This window comes from Enhydra lutris, unplaced genomic scaffold (genome assembly GCF_002288905.1).
Source record: "Enhydra lutris kenyoni isolate GAN:26980312 unplaced genomic scaffold, ASM228890v2 scaffoldscaffold10, whole genome shotgun sequence".
In the NCBI taxonomy this organism is placed as follows: Eukaryota; Metazoa; Chordata; class Mammalia; order Carnivora; family Mustelidae; genus Enhydra; species Enhydra lutris.
This window is the reverse complement of record NW_019154094.1, coordinates 25,483,231-25,509,407: the sequence shown is the minus strand read 5'-3', so window position 1 is coordinate 25,509,407 and position 26,177 is coordinate 25,483,231. Positions and strand designations below refer to the sequence as shown.

The window sequence follows — 26,177 nt, the reverse complement described above, 5'->3', positions numbered from 1 at the left end:
CCCATTACCTACAGTGTTCTGTGGGCAGACTTGTGTAGTTACCTTCAGGAGAAGATATCTAAAGAAGAGAAAAATCTCAGATGTGCTTTGTGGCAGGTTTGTGATGGGTTCAACGGGATTCTAAAGTAACTAGACCGTGTCGCAAGATCATTTTTATCTCATATTTGCAACTTTATCGATGCACATCATTGTTTTTCCCCCAATCTCCACCACTGGAGGGATGTTTTAAACTTAGCAGAGTTAAAAATAGTGTGTTTCATGGTCCATTTTTTTTTTTTTTTCTTGAGATGTCTTTGGTTTGGAAGCATCTAAATCCTTCTTGCAAAGATGTTTTTGCTAGTAGAAAAGTCCTTTCAGGTCTGTGCATTAAAGGAGTGTGTTGAATGTCAACTATGGTATTCACAGGCATTCTTTGTATGTTGGTGGGATATTTTCTGTTGGAAAGACGTTTCCTCTCTTCCTCCGGTTAACATTTTTCAGAAAGGAGCCTCACTGATTGGTTAGCAACGTCTGCAGGTTTATGTCCCCCAAAGCTAAGAATTCAGATCTTCATGCTGGTTTTTCCAGCGCTGTGTAGCTTGGGCAAGTGGCAGAACTCTTGGGAAGGGACCATCTCCATTTCTGTTCTCATCCCCTTGTTAATGACATGGGGTGAATGAAATTATGCATCATGAAGGTTGGGGATCTTCTGTCAAGTTTGGAATGCCTTTGCTGCTGAGATAACTTCTACTTTAAAACTGTATTCTGTTACCTAATCCGTGACGTTACTGAGTGCTGGATTTTGTGTCTTTCCCCCCTCCTTTATTAAGATCCTTTACAAGTGTGGCTGCATCTGGCTCCCTCCCACTGTCCTCAAGCTGCAGGTTTCATGGCAAAAAAACCCAAAACCCAAAAACCAAAAAACCATTATTTTGCTCCTGGAAATCTGTATCATTTCAACATTAACAGGCTAATGATTTCCTGTCCTTGTTGTTTCTTATATAGGTCTTTCCAAGCTAAGATAATTTTTTGGAACTGCAGAAATTGTTGGCCCTCGCTACAAATGGGAGTTTGGAGTTGCTCTGAAATCCATCTTGAAATAATTGTGCTTGACTGGAACCAAATCTTATGAAGTCACCAAGGTAAAATGATTTTAACAGACACCTAGAGATGGTTTCTTTATGAAACATTGAGAATTTAGCAAAACGGAGAATCCTAGAGTTGACGATCCTTAATAAAAGTTGTCTTTTTCCATTGAATCTTGGAGTATTTTGGGAATCAAGTTTCTCAAGTTTTAGTTAGTTTCTCTTATTTTGGAAACCATTTCCATTTGCAAAGCAGCATTTTGGCTGTTTAGCAGGGTGAAAGGTAAAATCCAAAGAGACACCAATTTTGTTTTACGTTTGAACAAAATGTTCAAGGGGGAAGAAATCGAAGTGGAAGAATGATGTTAGATGTGGTAGGTCAGAAGTCCTTGACTGGGTGTCTGAATTGTTGACTACAATAAAGAATGATGGCTGAATCCTGTCCATTCGCCCCCTGGCATTTCTGCCGGCAGTGATAGCTCTTGTGAAGGGAACACCCGCTCAAGGCACTGCAAGCTCACGCGGGAACCTGGTACATGGAATTGTCTGTGTACGCAGATGGATCAGGGATCATCCCCACAGGTTGGAATGGCTGCCCTTAAGACTTTGGGTTTGGGGTTTTCTGTTGGGATCCAACCAGGAAAACAGACCATTCTGATAATGTGGGACAGAAGGAATAGAATTCAGGGAACCTAAATAAAGGGAGAGTCAGAGAGGTCAAACAGAAGATACAGAGGCAGCCCTGAGAAAGGGAGCAGTAGGAAGCTACACCGTCCCCTGGGGTCGGACAAAGGAAGGAAGTAGTGTTTGCCAGCACCTAGGGGAGGGGACCTTCAGTGGGAGCTAGAACCAGAGTTGGTCTCCTGGCAGGAACTGGCACTTTGGAGGAGACATGACCACTCCATACATCTTGCTCAAATTGGAGAAGGTGGGGAGAAATACCCCATCCTTTTTCTTCCACCCTCCAGGCTCTAGCTACTATCCCCTGTTGGTTAAATCCAGCTGATTCAGGGGTCTGGAAAACGCAGCTGATGGGAGTGACCTAGGAGAAGGGAAAATAATGGATCTGAGGACAAAACAGGCCCAGGAGGGGATCGGCTACCTATGTGAAATCTCTTCCTATGACATTTTAATGGGCATGGCATGGTCTCTTATACCCCAGAGATTGGGTCTTCTCTTGAGGATGACTCCACAGCCTTACAAAGTAAATTATGCATATTACACATGTCTTGTGTTTGAAGATGGATGGTGATGGATGCTGTGATGCAGAAGGATTCATTCCCTCATGGCCCAGAGTCCCCTTCTGGAATGAAAGGATTATTTCCCCCTTTAGGAATGAGGACACAGCCAACTGCAGAAGATGACCTACAGCTTTCTTGAATTATTCTCAATTCAAAGAGCCCCCTTGCCTAAAATTAACCATCTTTTTAGGGGCAGCTCATATCCAATGATAGGTCAACATGAAAGGATAAAGCCTTGGCCCCCAGCTTGGAATCGCTGAGAAGGGGCATTTCAGCTTTGGAACTCTCCACTGGATTATTGGGGGCCTTTTCCTCCTTCTGTCCTGCCTTCTGCCCTCCCTGTTTTCCCCTTCCACAGGTGATATCTCTGGACTGTCCCTGGATAAGCCGCCTGCTCACCAGTTCCCAACCTTGGGACTCAGATCATCTCAAACATACTCCCCAATTTGATAAAACCCTTCCAGACAGGTTTAGGTGATATAGGGACTAATAGGGAAACCAAATTTCACTGGTATGTTAGATAGGAGAGGTTAGAGACCACCTGAAAGACCTAGTCTGAATTTGGAGACTAAATTGTGTGGGACTTTATGGTTAGAGGCAGGAGAGCCAACTCATGAAGCAGAAGAAAAGTATTTAATGATACTCAGTGGAGGGTTAAGAATTAAGAAGACGATAGGGATCTGGGCATCTGGAAATTGGATTAAGAACAAGAAGATGGGATTCAGAACCAGCTTGTGTCTGACGGGTTTATTAGCATGGGGAGAGAGAGCAATGCATACTTGCAGTTCTCAGCAACGTTGCTCATATCTCAGAAAATGGATGGTGTATACATGGACTGGGCAAGGGGTTGCTTGTCCTCAGGTCAATCCAGCAGTACTGAGGAGTGACAGCTGAAGAAAAGGACAGTGAGGGAGAGCACATTCCCTTTGGGTAATGTTTTCCTCAGAGCCCATTTTCAGTGATATAAATCTTGAGGTTAACTTATGTGATTAATCATTTAAACTAATTAGATTGAATACCTAGTTGGATGTTTGTAAACCACGTGTATGGATAAAATTTTGTGATTGGGTTGTCTGCCCATTTTTGGTAGACAGAGTTCTAAGATGGCCCCTAAGACTTGTACCCTTTTGTGTGTACGACCTGGGTTATTTCCTCCCCTTGAGTGTGGACACGTTTGTGAATATGATGGGGGTTCCCTCCTGTGGTTAGGTTATGGTTATATGACCAAGATGAAGGGATTTTTGTCAATGTAATTAAGGTCTCAAATATATTGATGTTGAATTAATGAAAAGGGAAATTATCCTGGATAGGATTGGCCTGACCTGGTGAGCTCTAGTGAAGGACTCCACCTTACCTGGAAGAAGAGATTCAGACTGAAGCAGCCTGAAAAGGGTCCACGTATGTGGTCAAGTTCAGGATGCCACTGCTCAGAGCTGAGAGCAGGTCCTGGCTGATAGCAAGAACATAGGACCTCGCTTATAGGGGCCTATGGAAATGGATTTTGCCAGTAGTGTGCAGGTGGTTAGGAGTCATTCTTTCCCCAGTTGAGCCTCCAGATGAGGACATGCCCAGATGACATTTTGATTCCAGTCCTGGGTGTCCCTGAGCAGAAGACTTGGCTATTATGTGCCAGACTTCTGAATTAAGGAAACTATTAGAAACTGTGGAAACCATGTCCATATCGTGTCAACTGCTGAGTTGGGCAGTTTATTTGTTAAATCGGAAGAGAAATGAATACCCCCTTTGTCTGATTCCTTCAAATGCTTTGTTTGGGGGCCACGACGTTTGCTGCAAACTGGAAGCCAAGGTGCCTTATGCAGCCTGAAAATGTGTTACTTCGTCTGTTTTGCGCTCTGTTTTAAAAATAAAACAAACGGAATTAGTTACCAACATATAAACTGGGAAGATCGTATACCAGAGTCCAATTTCTCTTGAGAAGTTAGTCCTGGGGTCCCTAGGCTCACATTTCTGCACTGCAGTGACAGGCTGGGGTGGTGACAGCTGCCCCCAGGTGGGTCTCCAGGGCGGCCTCCACAGTCCCTGCCTTTCACCAGGGCCATAGGTCCTGCCAGCCTACTCATTCACTTGTGGGCATTTGAATTTTTGACCTTTTGGGAGGAGACTTTGTGACCATTGATCAGTAACTAATATTGGAGTTAACAACTGGAATTTTAAAGACATTATGGGTGGGACAGAGCGCTTCATCCACAAAGTCAGCGAATGCAGAAACTACATGCTTTCCCTAATTAGTAATAAATTAATAATCAGTTCCCTGAAATGACAATATGATTAAAGACAGCTGATCCTCGAACAACACAAGGCTTGGGGAAGTTGACTTCCCAAAAACTTAGTCACTCAGAGCCTACTGTTGACTGGAAGTCTTACCAATAACATGAACAGTCACTTAACACGTATTTTATATATTGTATGTGTTACCTACTGTATTCTTGCAATAAAGTAAGCTAGAGAAAAGAAAATGCTATTTTAAAAAATCCTAAGAGGGACGCCTGGGTGACACAGTTGATTAAGTGTCTGACTCTTGGTTTTGGCTTGGGTCCTGATCGCAGGGTTGTGGGATTGAGCCCCGAGTCCGGCTCCATGCTCAGCATTGGGTCTGCTTGGGACTCTCTCTTCCTCTGCCCCACTGCCTCAAATAAACAAGTCTTTTAAAAAAAATCCTAAGAATGAAAATACATTTATAATACCACAATGTATGGCAGAAATTCCATGTGTAAGTGGACCCACACAGTTCAAATGTGATGTTCAAGGGGCAGCTGTGCTCATACCGAAGCTCACGTAGACCCACCTATTTTCTTTGCCACTTTTTGAACTGCTCCTGGGGTGTCTATCTCCTGCATGTGCAAGGTGAAGTTGGGGAGACAGAGGGTGGTGCTTTGAGAAATTAAAGCACCTGCAGGGCCTTTCAAGCAGAGAGACCTGATGTTCCCATGTCAGTTTGGAATGCTCAGGATTTCCAAGGCCAAGGGCAAAGAGAAGCCAAGACTTTGTGTCTCCTTGAATGCGGAGTTGCTCAAATATGATCTTAGAACCTTGTCTTGCCCTGGCTGCTTCAAAGGCAGACTGAGTCTCACATCAACGAACGGAATGTTACCTTTCAACAAGATCTATTTGACAACATTGCGAGAGGCCAAGAGAGAAGGGTGGGGGTAGAACCTGTTCTCTGGAGTATGATTTGGGTGCTAGGTCCCCAAGGCTGTGCTTTCTCTCAAGCACAGTCTTAGGGTTCTGGTCGAGATGCTGCTGGTCTCTGAGATCCTTCCTTCCAGAACTTCAGGAACTCTGCCTCTAGTGGGGCAAACTGGACTCCAACCAGTGTTTATACATGGCATTATATGTATGCATATGTGTGTGCGTATATAAATAATAAGTATAAATATAAATATACGGGGTTCCCTTGACCCGATGCGGTGAATGACATCATGATACCTGTGCCAGGCAGAACCTAATGTCACTGGAATTTCAGATGCCAAACTCTGTGTCCCACTTTGTTTGAAAAAGTTAATTAAAAAAAAATAGCAAACAAAAGTTAATCTAGTTCTATTTTCCCTAAAATGTCAAAAACAGGAGGAAATTAGTGGAGATGTCAACTATCCTTCAATTACAATAAGAAGAAAATTGAGGGGGGAATGCATTTTTTAAAAAGATTTTATTTATTTATTAGAGAGAGAGAGAGACGGGCAGAAGGAGAGAGAGTATCTCAAAACAGACTCTTCACTGAGCACAGAGGCCTCGGGGCACGATCTCATGACTCTGAGTTCAGGACCTGAGCTGAAGTCAAGAGTTGGATGCTTAACTGACTGAGCCACACCCAGGCACCCTGAAAATGCTTTTTTGATATTTTCCTTTTATTTCATTTCTTTTGGGTTTGTTTGAGAATAGTAGACTATACATACATACACATTTGTGAACTGAATTAGACAATTCAGTTGTCTAAGCAACTGTTTCAATACTGTCCATCTGCATGAAGTGAAGTTTATCTTCGTTGTATAGAGATGTAATTGACACATAACATTGTGTATGTTTCAGGTATACAATGTGCTGATTTGATACATATATAAATTGCAAAATGATGATCATAGTATTATCTACCACCTCCATCCTGTCCATAATTACCATTTCTTTTTTGTGGTGAGAACATTTAAGATCGACTCTTAGCAACATTCAAGTATATGATAAAGAGTTACTAGCTATAATCACCGTGCTGTACATTAGTGCCCCAAACTGGTTAAACTTGTAACTGAAAATTTGTACCTTTTGATCAATATCTCCCCATTTTTCTCACCTCCCAACCTTTGCTAACTATCGCTCTACTCGGTTTCTCTGAGTGTGTCTTTTTTCAGATTTCCCATATAAGTGGGATCCAACAGTATTTGTCTTTCTCCATCTTATTTCCCGTAGTGTAATGCCCTCAACGTCCATCTGAATTGTTGCAAACAACAGGATTTCCTTTTTTTCTCATGGTTGAATAGTATTCCGTTGTGTATACATACCACATCTGTATGTGTTCATCTATCGACATCCATAAGAAATTAAGTTTATTTTACATTCGCCTATACTTGGCCATATTCCCACCAAACTTTGATACTGAAAATCATTTATTAATATACACTCAGAGAAACCAGGAGAAAAGTCTCAGGCTGAGTGTGACCATTTCTGTGGTTTCTCTGAGATGCAGAAACCATGTCTATTTTATCTGAATCCAGCTCTTCGTGTGTAGCTTTCTAATTTCATGATATAAAATAGTATGTTACCCCCACGTTCCATGAGGAAAAGTCAGGCTACACAGTGGGGCTTCGTAAATAGACTTCTCATTGAAGCATGTTGCTAACTTGGAAAACTCGTAATTATAAGAAGCGTTCATTGGAAATTGAGTTAATGCACAGTGGCAATCAGGTTTGATTTGCCTTCAGTGTCCTTGGGGGAAAAGAAGTCCAGTGCTGAGCACCTCTCACTTGCTGTTTTCTTCCAGTTTCCCCCAGGTCGTGCTTGCGTGTTTGCCCCAGAGCCTCACCTCCCTGAGCCCTCACTGACTCGCATCTTGCTTTCTCTCCAGGATGAGAGTCTGTGCTAAGTCAGTGTTGCTGTCACATTGGCTCTTTCTGGCCTATGTGTTAATGGTGTGCTGTAAGCTGATGTCTGCCTCGAGCCAGCACCTCCGGGGACACGCAGGTAAGCCCTTTAAGCTCATTATGCACCACTGAGATCAATTAATAAAACCCTTTCAAACGTCAGAGTCCACATTTTAGACACAGGTAATTGACAAGAGCTTTTGATGGTGTGTAAATAATCCCAGTGAACCTGAGATACATCAGGGCGATGCTGTTCAATGGTTTGGTGCTGAAAGAGTGTTCTAGACATTTTTAAAGGATAGTTTCCAGGTGTTTCCCCTCCTTTTCTTTCCTGAATACACTTCCATTCTTAGAGTGATTTTTCTCCAAGAATCCTGGAAATCCAGCCTCCCTTTCTTTGCGTATGTATTACTCCTGTAGGTTCCTCTGAAGGCAGGACGTCTTTACTGGTACTTAACTTAAACACTTAAACACTTCCAGGGCTAGAGTGAAGCTGTCAGATAATCTAAGACCACTTGGTGGAGAAAAGATGGTGAATGATTTAAAAAAACAAAGAAGTAAGAAAAGAAAAAAAAAACAACGGTAGTTTTTGCATGGGACCTAAAATAAAATGTGTCTAAAGTTTTAGAGAATCATTCCCGTAATTTCTCATGAGACCCTTGTGTATACTTTGCTTATTTCTAAAAAAGTTGAAAATAATCACTTGAGTCTGTGTGTGTGCAGGTGCATGTGTATGTGCGTTTCTGCCCCTCCCCCCTCTCCCTGTTACATCTACATTTAAAGTGATACAGACTTGGAAACTCCCCAGTGCAATGTGTTTTTCTGAGCCATTTGTATTTGTTTGTAGACTCATCGCCAAATAATTAATTTGCTGTCATTGCGTTAGTAATTTGAAGGGTGGCAATGCCAGGCTTTCTCGGACTGCTTAGTGAAAAAGTGAGTCTCAGACTCTCAACCAGATAGAATGGTAAATTCTGCCTCCCATGGGTCTAATGTATCAAGTTTGTCAGATATCCTTACCCTCAGACATATACCAGGCTGTGCTTTCCACTCAGTTATTCTGATATTTTAAGGTTAAGACAGGATATTAGGCTTACCATGATTTTAAAAAATCTCTCACGGTTCATTTTTTCCCGCCTCCAGTGAGAGTTCAGAGAAGACGAGAAAAATAATTGAAATTTTAATGAATCAGCATAAAATCAATACCATTTGGCTGCTGTGAAGTGCCTACAGCTAGTTGGTCATTGCACTGTGTATCTTTTGATGAGCTTGTTCTGAAGGATAGAGTGAAGTCATTAGTCTTATCTGTTTAATTCATATCTCTCTTCTTGGGTGGAGGCTGAGAGTTTGGGTAGCAATCAGGCAGAACATTTCAGTGGGGCAAGTTATCAGAGCAGATTTCCAGACTTCCAGGAACTCGGCTTGAGAGATTGTGTTGAAAAGGGATTAGAAGTTGAAGGAGACAGAGGACAGGACTGAACCTTCGATTTTTATCCATGCGGCAATCCTCATTTCTTTGAATTTAGAAAAGGCACAAGCATAGGTATAAATCTAAATTAAGATTAGAATTATGTGCACAAGAAATACGGACAATATCTTCTCTATAAGCCAAGACTCAACAGCCCTCAGGACAGCGAGAAGTCAGAGCAAAGCCTTGGCAAATCATGCTCAAGGAATGAAATTTTCAGCCCTAGAATTCCTAGCTGGTTTTATTTGGATTCCCAGCACATGTCCTTTGGCTTTTAGGGGATTCCTCCTGCTTTCATCTTTGGGATTTAAATCTTTCTCACCCCTTGTCTGAACAACCATCAAAGGAGACAGGACTGGTTCCTCCCTGCAGGGGGCTCGGTGTTCTCATTTTCTTACTGCGTGCACACATGAGTGCATGTGTATGATATACGTGATATAAAAAGATTTATTACGAAATATTGGCTCACACAGCTGTGTCGGCTGAGAAGTCTCATGATCTGCGGTCTGCGAGCTGGAGACCCGAGAAAGTCAGTGATGTGGTTTGAAGGTCTGATAACCAGAGAGCCCAGGTGTATTCTAGTCCAGGTCTGAAGGGCTGAGCACCAGGAACAGTGAAGGCACCAGAAGACTGATGTCCCAGCTCAACAGTCTGGCAAAGAACCAAGTCAGCTTTCTCCCACTTTTTTGTGCCATACAGATACACCTAGAAATAATGTTCAATCAGATATCTGGGCATCCCGTGGCCCAGTCAAGCTGACACATAAAATTAATCATCACAGCTGTCCTTCCAGGAAAAAAGAATGCTTCCCCTAGTATATGTGTATGCACTTACCTATCTGTATGCCCCTGTTTTGATTTTTTTTTTTCCCATTTAACGATAGAGTTTATAAATCTTTTCATTTGCGTGCTTACACATCTATCACTCTGTGTAACACCGCCTAGTCCTCTATGGTAAGGACATGCCATACATGATTTGATCCCTCCCCATTTTTGTGGACACTTGACTTGTTACCGTATTTATACAAATATATATGTTCCGACTTCAGGTGAATTCCTAGTAGCGAGATCTTGAGTTAAAGTGCATGCACATGTATTAGCGAGAGTAGCCCGACTGCTGTAGCCAACAGACCGAATACAAAAATGGCTCAGTAAATGGAGGTCTGTTTCTTGTTCCTGAGTCTTTGCGGTCGGGTGCAAATATATCCTCTGGAGGATCCTCCTGTATTGCAGTCTTTCTGGAACCCGTGGTGGTTGGAAGTGCTAACATTTTCAACCTGTGCCTGCCAAGGTTGTCCCAGATGGGCCGTCGTTTCAGCAGGCTGCAAGGGGAAGAAAGTTCCAGCAGGCTGCAAGGCGAAGTGCGCTGGAGGGTTCAGCTGGCAGGTGTAAGGAGCCGGCGCAAGTGTGGGCGGGGTCTCGTGCCCTGCGCGGCCATTGGCTGGAGCCCAAGCCCATAAGCGCATTTCAGGGCGGGGCAACGGGAGAACGTTCTAGCCGGGGACCCAGGGGGATGAGGAGAACCGGAGTTCTGGTACCTCTCCGGCAGCTTCCTTTGCAGCGCGTTCGCGGTCTAATCGTGCCAGAGCGTCCTTCCAGACTTCAGGACTTACTTATACTTCCACCCACGGTCACAGTGCGATAACGCCCATTTCCCTGTCCCTTTTTCGACTCCCGGTGCTAGCAAGTTTTGTTTTTGTGCCCATCTAGTAATGAAAACGTTCTATGGCATTGTATCTCTTTCTGACTGATGACGCTCTTAATGTGCTGGTGGGCTGTTTTTGTTTAAGCTATTGCATTTTTTTCTTTTTCTTTAAAAGATTTTATTTATTTTGGTATTTATTTTTATTATGGACCATATCTTCTTTTTTTATTTTTATTTTTTAATAAACATATAACATTATTAGCCCCAGGGGTACAGATCTGTGAATCGCCAGGTTTACACACTTCACAGCACTCACCATAGCACATACCCTCCCCAATGTCCATAACCCCATTTTTTTTTTTAAAGATTTTATTTATTTATTTGACAGAGAGATCACAAGTACACAGAGAGGCAGGCAGAGAGAGAGGGGGAAGCAGGTTCCCCGCTGAGCAGGGAGCCTGATGCAGGGCTCGATCCCAGAACCCTGAGTTGATGACCTGAGCCAAAGGCACAGGCTTTAACCCACTGAGCCACCCAGGCGCCCCTAAGCTATTGCATGTTTTAATCCACTTTTCTGTTGGCTCTATTGATTGTTTACTCCATGATGGGCAAAAGGTTTTTGCAGATTGAGGATGTTGGAGGGCTTTGACCATCCCTTTCCTCATTCCATCCCACTTCCCTGTGTCCCTCCCATTCTAGTGATGCTTGGGGGTGGGGTGTGTGTGTGTGTGAGAGAGAGAGAGAGAGATGGGGAGAGGGTTGAGGACTGCTATAAATGTTCACTAATGACCTTCAGGGGAAGGAAGTCCAGGATCCTTGCAGTGGCCATGTGGTTTTCTTCCTAGTATAGAGCTCAGCTGATGGAAAACTCAGGGTCGGAATCAATGGAAGGTGGGGGAGGCTGTCTATACCGAGATGCTGAGAAACTGAGCAGGTTTTACTCCACTGTGGGGGTACCCAACACAGCTCCAGGGCAAATTGCTGAGGGTTAACTGCAGAAGACTCTGTGTCTGTGTCCAAAAGACCTCTTGTTACCGTCCCAAGGGCTTTGTGGCTTGTGCTGGCCAATTAAGGGAACTGTGGCCCCAGGAATCCCTAGTTAGACGAGAGTGGCTTGTCGATGGCTGGGTATCAACACGGAGAGACTTCACAAGGGCTCGCCAAGATAAAGGGGAGGAAGGTGGGACTTATCCTCAGTTTTGAAAGATGAGGTACTAGGTGTGGCTTGAAGTTTTCATTTTAGTTCAAGCATTAAAAAACCAAACCTAATGAGACTCCACCGAATTTTAATAGGATAAGTGGTGGGAGTCTTTCTTTAAGGCAAATGGCTTTCATAAGCTTATGTTAGAGTCCAGAGTGGTATTTTTAAGGAATTAGAAAACACAAAAGACCACCTGTGTGTGTGGGGGGGGTTGAACTTGAGGTAATGGTTGGGTGTGAGATGATGTGGGTTTTTGTAGCCTCAAGCTATAGAAAAGGTGAAGGGGACAGTTCATAGGTCAGTTTCTTTTGAAAGGAAGCCAGAGTTAACTCTTATTTCTTCCGCTAGCAATTTGTCCTTTGGTTCTTTTTTTGGTTTGCTTTGTTTTTTTGCTGTAAGCAGCACCATTTCCCCGCAAGAGGGCAGCAAATGTAATGTGGTGGAAAGACTCAGGCTGTTTCAGAAACTCGAGAATCCTGTGGAATTAATCCTGTGGGGATCTTTGCAGAAATTTCATCTGATGTAGGCATGAGGAGTTTGGGACAGTAAGCACCCCACATACTTGAGATTTAGTTCTAGGAATAACTGGACACTTCAAAAAATTAACAATTTCCCCTTTGAAGACAGAACCAGAGCTTGTCTCCTGATGTAACAGAGAGACAGGAACTTCGATGCTGCTGGTTTGCAAATTCATTTCAGTGGTTCTGTTTCCCCAAGCGAGCTTTAAATAGGACCCGGTTGGGGGTGTGTAAATAGCACAAAAATGCTGTGCTGCTTAGCTACTATTTAATATCTGTTTCGGTGTAAGCCTCCTACGTAGTATACTCTGTCCAGGTGGACAAAGAACCTGAAAAATCGGAGCACACCTGGGAATGAAGAAGGGAATCAAGTGATTAGGCTCTGGAGTCAAATAGAATCCTGATTCTGCACATCTGGCTGTGTGACTTTGTCCAGGCTACTTAACCTCTCTGAACCTGCATCATCGTCTGTGAAAATGAAATGATCTACTTGTTTCCCTTATGAGGTTATTAGGATGACTGAATAAGACAAAGTAGGCGGATGGATTAGCATGGTAAACACTCCATAAATAGTAGCTATTCATATATTTAGAGTCATCCAGAAGGAGAGGGAGTCTGGAAATGTTCATCTTTGAGAACAGTTGAGGGCTGTGGGTAGGTGCAGGGAGATAGATCAATGCCAGGAGAGGTTGAAGCTTTATCGTGTATAAGAGACAAAGGCTTGTTTTTCATTGTTCTAAAAGGCGGACTGTAATGAAGAGCATTGCTTTATGAAGACTGATGTTTCAGCTCAACCCCAGGCAAGAAAGAGAGAAGGAATATTTAACAAGCTGGGGATTGAGTGACCTGGAGGTGCGGGAAGCTGGGCGGGTGCTGAGAATTGTGACAGGTCTGAGATTTCCCCCAGCTTGCCAGCTAATGAGCTAGCCAGTCACAGTTGGCGGGGTGCTGGCGGGAGACTGGACGTGTCCGCGGTCAGAAGTAGGGGATTTTATTGTTTATGGCACAATGAGTTGTACAAGCTGCATGTGTGCTTGGTTCTCCTTTTCTTCTTGGGTGAGCTGTCAAGCCAAGTTGGGACTCAGTCTCTTGTTCTGTAAAGTGGGGACAATGAAAGAGAGAGTCGTGTTGGGTTTGTAAGTAGCTGTTCATCACAAGCATACCCAGTTGGATTGTGTTTTGTTTTATTGTGCTCCATAAGACTGGAGTTTTTGTTGTTGTTGTTGTTTGTTTGTTTTTTAACAAACAGAAGGCTTGTGGCAACCTTGCGTCCAGCAAGCGTACCGGCGCCATTTTTTTTGCAATAGCATTGGCTCGCCTCATGTCCCTGAATTCCATTTAGGTAATCCTCGAAACATTTTAAACTTTGCCATGGCTGTATTTGCTATGGGATCTGCGATCAATCAGTGATGGGAACTCTGCAAGCTCAGAGGATGGTTAGCATTTTTTGTGGTAAAGTATTTTTAAATTAAAGTATGGACATTGTTGTTGGTTTTTTTTTTTTTTTAACATAACTGTAGTTCATAATAGACCACAGTATATTGTTCACATGATTTTTCCATGCACTGGAAAACAAAATCCACTGTCTGGATTGTGATGTTGACCTCCTTGCCATGCTCAACTGCCCCTGCAGGTTGTCTCCAAGCCATGCCTGTGTTTATATCTGGAAACTGCTAAGAATTGTGTTGACACAGGTAGTGCTGAAAACATGTTAGCCATCTTTATTGAAATTTGCCTTCTCCTTTGGAATGTATTCTGTTTCGTAGATCTCCGTACTGTTGAAATTTATGGTAACCTAGGTTTCCTGTTTTCTATATTAGAAATGATGAATATTTGAATGGTGGAATTGCCTGCTTTGGTGTGTTAGGGAGCTAGAATATCCTGTTCTCTCAAGGTCCTTCTAGCTGGACTAAGAGTTAAACTGACATGAGACAGATAAACAGGAGAAAAATTGAACTTAATAGGCTGTGTATGGGGAAGCCATACCAACGTGGAAATTACAAAGACAGGCAGAGTGAGGTATATATGTCATTGTGAACTAAGGAGAGGGAGTAAGGGTTTGGGTCTTCAAAGAAAAGAAATGCAATCTTTAGGAAACAAAACAGTAAATGTTCAGTAAACAGCTGTTTTCTGGGCCACTTAGGAATAGTGGGACATAGAGGACTTTCATGGAACAGGCTTTGCTCTTCTCCCTGTGCACCAGACCCAGTTCACATGATAATGTAGTTACCTCTGGTGATAGCTCTATTCCTCAGGCAGATCTTCTGTCAAAACTCTTTATTTTTTTAAAAGATTTTGTTTATTTATTTGACAGATCACAACTAGGCAGAGAAGCAGGCAGAGAGAGAGGAAGCAGGCTCCCCGATGAGCAGAGAGCCCGATGTGGGGCTCGATCCCAGGACCCTGGAATCATGACCTGAGCTGAAGGCAGAGGCTTTAACCCACTGAGCCACCCAGGCATCCCCACCAAACTCTTCTTAGACAGTTGTCAGGAGAGGTAAAGAGTTTTCCCTGAATCTGCTGGGTCTTGATTGCTTTTAACTCCAAATAACGTTTATGAGAAACTGGCCCCTACAGGTATCTTGTGTTATTTTTAACTTAGGATAAATTGAAGAGTAGTGGTTGCATTCAAGTTTGGGCTCATGTTTCTGGCCCCTATAATGGCTGAAATTTTATAGGAACCCTGCAGATACCTTTGATTGGATTGACTATTTTAGCCTAATTTTCCATGAGAAATCTCTTTCTTTCCAAGGTTAACAGTTGAGTGGGGAATGTAATTTCTAGTACAGGACTTTTTTGGTGAGGCTCAAGTGCAATTTGTCTTTGGTGAACACTGCAAATAATAAAGCTGTGTACGTAAGCTGCTATTTCTTACTTCGCAGGCTAAAATGAATTGTATTTAAAATAGATTTTGAGGGCGCCTGGGTGGCTCAGTGGGTTAAGCCACTGCCTTCAGCTCAGGTCATGATCTCAGGGTCCTGGGATCAAGTCCCACATCGGGTTCTCTGCTCAGCGGGGAGCCTGCTTCCCTCTCTCTCTCTGCCTGCTTCTCTGTCTACTTGTAATCTCTGTCAAATAAATAAATAAAATCTTAAAATAGATTTTGAAAAATGACTTGCTTGTATTGCCGGATTCTGACACTAGGGGGCAGGCAAGGCTTAGAAGAGCTCAATAGCAAAAAGCAAGCCTGGTCTAATGCAGCGTGGTCCAGTAGAGATACGAGAGCCACATAGGTAATTTTCCATGTTCTATAACCACATAAAAAAAATTGAAATTAATTTAGTATTAACACATTTTATGTAACCTACATCCAAAATATTATTTCTACCTATGGCTCTAGCCACATTTCAAGTGCTCCAGGGCCACATGTGGCTAATAAACAGCGCATGCTTATGAGTCCTTTCTGAAAGATGAGAAATAGAAGTTATTTGTGTTTTCATGGGTCAATCATAGGGCACAATGTTTCATCTCCTTTTATTTTGGTTAATTTATTTTTATGTTTTATTTAGTTCTTTTTCCCCTCCCCTGAATGTCTACTCCTAGGTTTATGGAAAATGCCAGGTAAGTGGGGTTTGTAACCTTAAGTCATAAAGACTGGGGAAGATCATTCCGTTTCCTCATCACTGCCTGTGTGATCATTCTTTATAAGAGCTCTTTATAAGATCGTTCTCTTTTATAAAGGAAGAGAGAAGCGTCAAAATAATTTGAAATAGTGTGTGTGTGTGTGTGTGTGTGTGTGTGTGTGTGTGTGGCACCAGCCTGAAGGTCTTGAAGTTCCTCCCTGGACAGCTTATTTTGGCCAATAATGGGCATTTTCCCACCTGAGTGCAATCCAGTGATACAGTTTTAATACATTTCCATCCGTAATTGTTCTTGTCTGTCTTCCTCCTGCTGCACGCTCAGTGAATGGGTGAATGGTTACTTTGTTAATTGTATAGATCTATCTCTGTATAAGCCACTCCCTACAATTATTCTCTATTTTATAAACAAGAAACAGGACTGCGGGGTGGTCAAAAAACCTCTGTTTTGGTGGTGATCGAAAAGGGCATCTACATGATGATGTCTACTTAATTCTCTCTCTGGGGAGATTTTACACAGCGCCTTCATTGCAACTTTGTCCCATCTGAATCTTGCTTGCAAGGTGGAGCCCAGGCCACGGTATTACTGAACAGCTGCCTGCGGCCAAAGATGAGAACCACTGATTCAGAAGGGGGGAAAAAAAAGAAATTTGATTCTAGCTCTTACCAAACTATAGTTTGATCCCAGGGGCGTTGAGTCTCTCTTTTAGTGTTTGTGGGGCCACAGTTTGGCTGGGAGAGGTCTAGGTCTCTTTTCTCCGTATAAAGTTGCCCTCCATCTCCACTTCTTGAAAGGACTGTGAAAATATTCATTTTGCATTGGCCTGGCCATTCCTGAATGCTAAAAGCCTCTAGCTTTAACGATTCCATTGACCTCTCTTGGACGCCACATTATTTTTCTCCAGTGCCATCTTCATGGGCTTTTCATAATCTTGGCGTTTAAGAAGAAGGGAAAGGAACAGAGGACACGAGGTGTTAATATTTGATTTCTTATCTCCTCGGCTCAAAGTTCAAGTCCCCATGCTGTTGGCAAGGTCAGCTCTGCAAAATATCTGACAAATGAGCCAGATTCACATCCTTTTTCGAGGGAAGGAAGGGTAAACAACTCTGACCCAAGAGTAAAGAATTTCTGTTCCTTAAATGAGCTTGAGCCTTCCTACTCTGCAGAGCAGGATTCTCCTACTGCCCCTTTTTGAGTCTTTGAGGCAGGGTAGGGAGAGAGCCACCTTTGAAGGGTTCTTTGGGTAGTTAGGAGAACATTTTCCTTACCCTTGAGAAGAAAGTTCCTCTTTGTTCTTTCAAGCCACGCACTTAAACTCATTTAAACAAAGCCTACAATTTGGGGTTTAAAAAGCTATGGGTCAGTATCTCATCTGGATGTCAGTGGTATCTAAGGAAATCAGAATCTTTTATCCCAGATAAGAAAAATTAAATCACTGGTAAAAAGTATCGGGAGGGGTGGCAATGGGGCAGGAAGAAAAAGGAGGTTTTGTGTTTTTCTAGGTGTGGCTTGAATGCCTGAAATATTGTGGCCCAGATGGTAGTCTCAGAATAGCACTCTGGAGATAATGCTATTGAAGAGATGTTCGGGAAACTGCTAGAAAGGATTAATTGATTACGAGAAGACTGTGTGTATGTATAGAGCTAAAAAACCAGTTTTACTTCTAATGCCGTGTGCCGCCAGTGCTTGTGTGTTTGGGAATGTCTGGAAGCAGATGAGAACTGTAGCGAATTTAAACAGGGTGAGGAGAGCCTGAAGGCAGTGGCATTTCCTCCTGGGTTGTGCGGTCCTGTTTCTTCCCTGTTTGGTGTGAGTTTTGGGGTCCCAAATTCAGAAGGGAAAATAATAGAGAACTTTGTTTTAGGAAAAAGATACTATGAGCATCAGTGTTGCTGGAAGCAGATAGCTTTTCTGTGGTTCATCCCTGATTTTTGCCTAGGTACCTGCTAAAGGACTAGAAATAAATACCTGAAGTGCGGGGGGTGGGAGACTCGAATAACCTGACCTTGGTGGTGGGTGAAGGAGAACAAAGTTGAGGTGTGTGTCTTCTTCCTCCAAATCAAATGTAGTCACTGACTTGGTAGTTTGGAAAGCATGTGCAAGGGATGGTGGAAGGCTCTTCTTTCAAGAGGAGCTTTGAAAGCCTGGGTAGTTTCGAGCCAGGGAAAAGAACATGGTTCTGTTTTCAGGGCTCCTTCGTCAAATGTCCTGTGGTCTCCTCTTAGAGACTTCCAAGGAAGTGTGGACAAGTGGAGGATCGTGAATTCCAAGTGACGATATTACTTACACCTGCTTGAGCTGTTGCTGGCCAATCCTATCCTATAGGAAATAATGCCCATATGTAAAGAGAGAGAGCAGCAATCAACATTTATGATTTTTCTAGTTAGTGTACTTTTACGGCCTAGAAATTTGGAACATCTGCAGAATGGCTAGATGAGCAATTTAGTTGCTAGGGCGTGTGTGTGTGTGTGTGTATGTGTGTACGTGTATGTGCATGCACTTGCAAGTCTATCTGCTCCTGAAGAAAAACTCAGGTGTTTGATCTCTCTGGGTGGGAACAAGAGGGCTATTAAGCTGTCTTTTCTACCCTGGGTTGTGCTGATGTTGAATTGGTTTTCCAGTGAGTCTCACTTGCAACTCTTGGGTGTGTGACACACCAGAACCTGGATTATTTTTCTTAAGTCACTGAAACCTTGATTTGAACCCCATTAATTTTAGAATTGGTGATGCTCCTGAAATGATTGGGCTGGCATTTACCCATGTGCTGTCCGTGCAAAGACTTTTGCTAAGCAAATAAATAGTGTATATATTTGCCAGGGATAAAGATCTATATATCTTTGCTTGGGAGCTATTTTATCTTAAAAAATCGTCAAGTGCTTTGGAAGCGTTTATTTAACATGAAATCAAAATGCTTGTGCCTTTGCTTTGTAAAGTTCTAGCTATGGAAGTTACTGAGTAAGAAAGTTATTCATTCTCTGTGAGCCTCAGTTCCTTTTTCCTGGAAATGGGTGTAACAACATCTCATATTTCAAAGTGTTATTGTGAAGTTTATTTATTTATTTATTTTTAAAAGATTTTATTTATTTGACACAGAGAGAGGGAGATCATAAGTAGGCAGCTAGAGCAGGGTCTCTCTGCTCAGAAGGGAGCCTGATGTGGGGCTCAATCCCAGGACCCTGACACCATGACCTGAGCTGAAGACAGAGGCTTAATCCACTGACCCACCCAGGCACCCCTGTTGTGAGGTTAAAATGGAATAGTTGATAGAGTTTTGACACTACATTTAGAACATAAGGCATTTCTTTTAATTTTACTTATTTTTCACAGCTTTATTGAGACGTATCTGACATTGAGTGAATGGAACTTATTTAAAAAGAGTACAGTTTGGTAAGTTGTTTTTTTTTTAAAGATTTTATTTGGGGCACCTGGGTGGCTCAGTGGGTTAAAGCCTCTGCCTTCGGCTCAGGTCATGATCCCGGGGTCCTGGGATCGAGCCCCGCATCGGGCTCTCTGCTTGGCAGGGAGTCTGCTTCCCTTCCTCTCTCTCTGCCTGCCTCTCTGTCTACTTGTGATCTCTGTCTGTCAAAAAAATAAATAAAATCCTTAAAAGATTTTATTTTTGTATTTGATAGAGAGAGAGACACAGCGAGAGAGGGAACATAGGCAGGGGGTGTGAGGGAGAAACAGGCTTCCCATGAGCAGAGAGCCCGACGCCTCTGCCAAGGGCAGACGCTTAACGACTGAGCCACCCAGGAGCCCCCAGTCTGATAAGTTTTAACATACATATGTACACCATGAAGTCGTCTCCATGATTAAAATAATGAATATACCTGTCACTCCTGAAAGTTTGCTTGTGCCTCTTAGTAACCAGTCCCTCTTGCCCCTCCCCCCCATCCCCAGGTAACCACGGATCTTTTTGTCATTGTGGATGTTTGCTTTTTCTACAGTTTTAAGTGGAACCATACAGTATGTATTCTTTTTTTGTTTGATTTCTTTGTGCAGATTTTTTTGTCATGTGTATCAATAGCTCATTTTTAATAATATTTTTAAATTTTTCTGTTCTTTATTTGGGAGAGAGCATGAGTGACGGGAGGGGCAGAGGGAGAGGGGAGGGAGAATCCTCAAGCAGACTCCCCGCTGACCTTGTAAACCTATGTGGGGCTTGATCCCAGGACCCTGAGATCATGACCTGAGGATCCCAGGACCCTGAGATCATGACCTGAGCCAAAGCCAAGAGTTGGACACTTAACCAGCTAAGCCACCCAGGTGCCCCAATAGCACATTTTTAAAAGTTGCTGAGTAATTCAGTAATCCGCCACACACTGTTTATCCATTCGTCTATTGATGGACGCTCAGGTGTTTGCAGTTGAGACCATTTCAAATAGGAGTTATGAACATATTATACAAATGAATAAGGTGGTCATAGGCTTTCCTTTCTTTTAAGGAAGTACAAGGGAGCAGAATGGCTGGTTCATGTGGTAGGCATACGTTTGACATTTTAAGAAATGATCAAATTTTTTTTTTTTAAAGATTTTATTTATTTATTTGACAGAGAGAGACGTCACGAGTAGGCAGAGAGGCAGACAGAGAGAGAAGGGGGGGACGCAGTCTCCCCACTGAGCAGAGAGCCCAATGTGGGGCTCGATCCCAGGACCCTGAGACCATGACCTGAGCCAAAGGCAGAGGCTTAACCCACTGAGCCACCCAGGTGCCCCCCCATGAGGCGATTTTAATTTGCCTTTCCCGAATGACGTTGCCCACCATTTTTTGCGTATGTGTGGTAAAGTGTACATTCAAACAATTTGCCCTTTTTTCACAAGTTGGGTTTTTTTTAATATTGAATTTTGAGTTTTATTTTTTTTTAAAGATTTTTATTTATTTGAGAGAGAGAGAACAATGGGGGGTGAGAGACAGAAGGAGAAGCAGGCTCCCCGCTGAGCAGAGAGCCTGATGTGGGACTTGATCCCAGGACCCTGAGATCATGACCTGAGCCGAAGGCAGATGCTTAACAGACTGAGCCACCCAGGCATCCCTGAATTTTGAGAGTTCTTTATATATTCTTGCTACAATTCCTTTACCAAATAAATGAATTACAGATATTTTCTCCCGGTCTGTTCATTCTCCTCCTGGTATCTTTTGAAGAGCAGAAGTTTTCTGTTTTGATAAAGCCCTGTCTCCCTGTTGTGTTCTTTTATGTATTGTGCTTTTGATGTTTTAGAAATAGTTGCCTCTAACCCAAGGTCACAGAGGTGGTTTTCTAGAAAATGTTTTGGCTTTAGGCTTTATATTTAGGCCTGGGATTCATTGTGAGTTAATTTTTTTTTAAAGATTTTATTTATTTATTTGTCACAGACAGAGATTACAAGTAGGCCGAGAGGCAGGCAGAGAGAGAGGGGGAAGCAGGCTCCCCGCTGAGCAGAGAGCCCGATTCGGGGCTCGATCCCAGGACCCTGGGATCATGACCTGAGCCGAAGGCAGAGGCTTAACCCACTGAGCCACCCAGGTGCCCCTATTGTGAGTTAATTCTTGTATATGATGTGCTTAATGCATTTTTAGTAGGTAAAATAAAAATATTGCTAATTATAAATTCTCCTCTCGTCACCTAGGTGAAGTTGCTGAGAGTGCTTGAAAATAATAAAATCACGAATTTATTTTTAAACGACTTAGGCATGTTAATAAGCCAGACCAATATTACCACACTAATTAGTCTGAATTAGTAAGTTAAAATAACGGTGTGCAATAATTTAAACAATACAGCTTTTCAGAATATTTTTAACAGATCATACTTGCGCAGCTCTGAACGCTGAGGTTGCCAACTTGGAAGCCGGGTGACCAGCCTTTCTTCCAGGTTGAGACGATTAACTAGTTGTGTAGACGATGAAAAATTACTATGACTAACGGTTGAATCTGTTGGCCTCCATTTCTACAGCTGTAAAACACAGAAGTTAGATGGATTTTCAGATGGACAATGTCGGGGCACCTGGGTGGCTCAGTGGGTTAAGCCCCTGCCTTCGGCTCAGGTCATGGTCTCAGGGTCTTGGGATCGAGTGCCGCATCGAGCTCTCTGTTCAGCAGGGAGCCTGCTTCCTCCTCTCTCTCTGCCTGCCTCTCTGCCTACTTGTGATCTCTCTCTGCCAAACAAATAAATAAAATCTTTAAAAAAAATAAAAATAAGTTGACAATGTGCAGATCTGCTGATTAGGAGAGGGGCAGGTTGTTACGCATCCTTGTATTCATCTCGGTAGCAGTAATTGACTGGATTGGATAGATGGCCCTCATCTGTATCTATCTCATTTTTCAAGTGTGTGTTAATAGCATTTTGATGGAGAGAAGCCTTAAGGACTTAAAAGGACTTCCTAATAATGCCATGTCATATATGCTTGTTTTTTAAAAGATTTTATTTATTTGAGAGAGAGAGTACGAATGGGTTGGGACGGGGCGAGAAGCACCAGAGGGAGAGGGAGAAGCAGACTCCCCACCAGTCAGGGAGCCTGATACAACACGGGCTCGATCCCAGGACCCCGCAATCCTAACCCTGAGCCACGGTCAGACTCTCAACCAACTGAGCCACCCAGATGCCCTTCATGTATGCATTTTTGTCATCAGGGTACAGCAATGCAATGACTATCTGCTCAGAAGACTGTGAACTTTATTCTTACCAGTAAAATGTATTCTTAGTCATAGTAACGTGAAAGCCCCAACTAGAGGATATTCCGCTAAGGTTCTTTCAAGCCTTGAGGTGTCATGAAGGCATGATGTCACACACGGGTCAGCAGGTGTGGTTAGTGGGTTTCCGTGTCCCTGAGATCCCAGTTCAGATGGTTCCTGTCTGAGGTGACCGAACGCCGGGATTCTGCTCCCTGGCCCCTGACCGTGTTCTTGTTCTGCTTGATCCATGTTGCCGATGGTTCAGAAGGTGGCATGCGCAGTGGAGAGAGTCACGAATGTCACCTTTAGAATATACTTCTCTGAAAGATAGAGTTAGAATCTTGCTGTCTGAATATTCTGTAATAGGTACTAGTTTGTTAAACCCTCAGAAACAGGTTAATAAAGAGGGTGACTAGGGAAAAAATACACATCCCTGTCAGGATGGGCAGGTGGTTCATATGCTGCTCTCTGCCTATTTTTACTAACAACTACATGTGTGTATGCACACGTCATAAATAATATTTAAAGCTTGCTTGGATTCTGAACTTAGCTCATTTTATTTTATTCATATTTATTTACTTATTTTTTTAAAAAATGTTATATGTATTTATTTGAGGGAGAGAGAGAGAGAGTGCGAGTGAGAGCACAACCAGGGGGAGCTGCAGGCAGAGGGAGAAGCAGGCTTCTCGCCGAGCAAGGAGCCTGATGCAGAACTCGACCCCAGGACCCTGGGATCATGACCTGAGCCAAAGGCAGATGCTTAACCAACTGGAACTTAGTGCATTATAACATGACTATTTTTCTTTGCAATCCTATGAATTTTGTCTTATGCATTTATAGTGTTGTTTTTTTTTTTAATTGAGAGGAAGCTTGTAGGTTTCACTACAACATAAAAAAGAGGAAGAATTGCCGTATCTAACAGCCACATATTGGCCTCCCTGCCTGAGGTATCAAGTCTGCTGTCTTGGTAAGGGGTCCTGCAGACATGGGCATCTGGTGGCATCGTCAGAGAACTGCTTCCCTCTTGGGAAGCGACGCGATGGTTGGGTGGGAAGCTGCCCTGCCCCGACCTCAGGGGTCAGCAAAGGCGAGCTTCTCTTCGGGCCGGCTGGGAAGGGCCACCGAGGATAAACCCGCTGGCAGTGGGCAGGTGTGGGAGCTTCTGTATCGTGTTGCACTCTTGGCCGGTGGAGCTCGTGTGTGACTGATTTGGGGAACATTAGTGGCCCCTCTCGGGTGTCTAGGAATCGAATCTCTGTCACTGGCATCTGTGTTGTCAGTCTGCAGTTCCAGCAGGTGGGAGGGGGTCGGGTCGCAGGTGGTGTTCTGGGGACTCCTCGGGTTCCTTTCTGCCCCCATGTGGAGAGGGAAGTCGGGAATGCCTGAAAAACTTCCAGGACCATGACATTCTCACGGAGGCTGTAGAGCTGGGTTGAGGGGAGGTCAGCCTAGCCCTTCCATGGCCAGTTGGAGCAGCGTGCCTTCTCCATCCCATGGAGGACCTAGCACCGGCATCCCATGGAGGACCTAGCACCTTCCGTGATTTCATGCCCTGTGTGGGCACTTCCTTTGCAGCCTTTATCCTTTTTTTTAAAAAAAAATTTTATTTATTTATTTGACACAGAGAGAGAGATCACAAGCAGGTAGAGAGACAGAGAGAAGGGGAAGCAGGCTCCCCGCTGAGCAGAGAACCCAATGTGGGGCTCGATCCCAGGACCCTGGGATCATGACCCGAGCCGAAGGCAGAGGCTTTAACCCACTGATGCGACCTTTATCCTTGAGGATGAGGAGGATCCGTGTCTGTCTCCCTTCCAAGGCAAAGAGTTCTAAAAGGAGAAGCACAGGTGTCTTATTTTTATTAACAAGGAACTTGTAACAATATGGTGGGGTTTTTTTTGTTTTGTTTTGTTTTGTTTTTGTAACTGAGCAAATATTGAATATAATCGGCGATTTTCTCATGTAAAATGAAATTTCCCAGGACTGGGAAATTTCAGTCATCTCCGCTCTTCGGGATGTAAGCGGGAAAGATTTTCCCAAGTTGGTTCCTGAGAATGACTAGTGAGCAGACCAAAAATTGGAACTCTGTCTCTCAGGGGTGGACACCGGGGTTGCTCCGGTTCTCCACTACCCCAAAACAAGAACAAAATAAACAACAACAGGAAATGCATTGGTGATCCAAGTAAGCGTCCCTGGGTGGACCTGTTCAGGAGTTTCCCTGGGATCCAGGGATGCCTGGGAAGGTTTGCTGGGTTGTGGGGGATGGGTGCGAAAGTGATATGACAGCACACTAACAAATGTCAGGCCATAGCGGTTGTTCTGCTTTGTGGTCACAGAAGCTGTGGGTCAGGTGTCTTCTTTGAGATGGAGGAATGTGAAGGCCAAGATTTTGGAAAAATAATTTTGGGGCTTCACTTGATCAGGTTCAGGGTCCCAGCCCAGTGATGAGCGTATGTGATTAGCATGCTGGGTTAAGGACCTCCAGGACTAGAACTATCTTTTAGAAAACTCCTTAGAACCATAGGATTTCAATATTCTACATGCGTGTGAGACATTCAGTTTTAATTATGTAGTAATCTAAGAAAATCCGATGCTAAGAATGTCGGAAAAGCAGACACTTGCCATTTGGGACTGAAATATTAGATTGTGCTTTTGTCAGAGTTACAAGTGTCCACCCCGATGGGCGAGCTCTCGTTGCCAACCGGGTGTGGTAGACTGCCATCTCGGGGGCTGCTTTCCTGGCTTGGAGGCAGTACAGTTCAAGGTTGGTGCATGGTTGGGAAGTTCTCTGCCTAAATTATTTCCATTATTTCCCGAGTCTCAGCCCATTAACCAATTTGGTCCAAAGGCCAGGAATAGAAATGGCATTCTCGAAATATTATTAGCATTTTGTGGCGAAAGCTAACTACTGTACATTTACAGCCGATTAAGCTTTACGCTCTCTATTTTATTATGGATTATGACAGGGATTTTGAGACGGAGTTCTGTTAAACAATAAATAGAACCAGCAAGGTCATTTTCTACCTGACCAAAGGAAAACTTTGCGGCAAGAAGACATGAATTAAGAAACAGGTTTGGTTAAGTGTCTCAGGCAGAGGGAGGGATTCAAGTGTTTCCCAATCAAACAGATATTGGCGATGACATGTGAATATCATACATCTTTATTGCCAATGATTTGACCCATCCCACCCAAAATTTGAGTAGGTTATGGTTTGAAGCTGAGGTCTCAACGTGGTGGCCCACAGGTCATTTAGGCCCACATATATGTTATGTTTGGCCAGATGATTTTAAAAGTGTTTTTTTTTTTTTATTTTTTTATTTATTATTTGACAGAGAGAGATCACAAGTAGACAGAGAGGCAGGCAGAGAGAGAGAGAGAGAGGGAAGCAGGCTCCCTGCTGAGCAGAGAGCCCGATGCGGGACTCGATCCCAGGACCCTGAGATCATGACCTGAGCCGAAGGCAGCGGCTTAACCCACTGAGCCACCCAGGCGCCCTAAAAGTGTTTTTTTAAACTGGTTGCATTGTTTGAAAAAAATCACAAGATTTGACGTTAAAAATTCAGATTTGGGGCAACACTGAGTCTTTATTACTGCTTTGTGACAGTTTGCCGTAGCTATTAGCTGTCCTCAGCCTTTGGGGCAGTTTTCATTCCCTGTGCCACCTGCTTCCCTCATTTATGTTGACTCCCTTGACCCTTCAGTATAAGCAGTTGAATTTGTGAGACT

General features: G+C 43.4%; 1 protein-coding gene across 1 annotated transcript in view; it reads left to right on the top strand.

Annotated features, from left to right (window-relative positions):
- Positions 1-1,069: 1,069 nt before the first annotated feature.
- Positions 1,070-26,177, top strand: part of LOC111144340 (family with sequence similarity 19 member A4, C-C motif chemokine like) — a 129,591-nt gene continuing 104,483 nt past the window's right edge. Inside the window, exons 1-2 of the mRNA XM_022498596.1 lie at positions 1,070-1,121; positions 7,380-7,495. Of these exons, the coding sequence (XP_022354304.1) occupies positions 1,108-1,121; positions 7,380-7,495 (130 nt within the window). The 5' untranslated portion in view covers positions 1,070-1,107. The remainder of the gene's footprint in view (positions 1,122-7,379; positions 7,496-26,177) is intronic.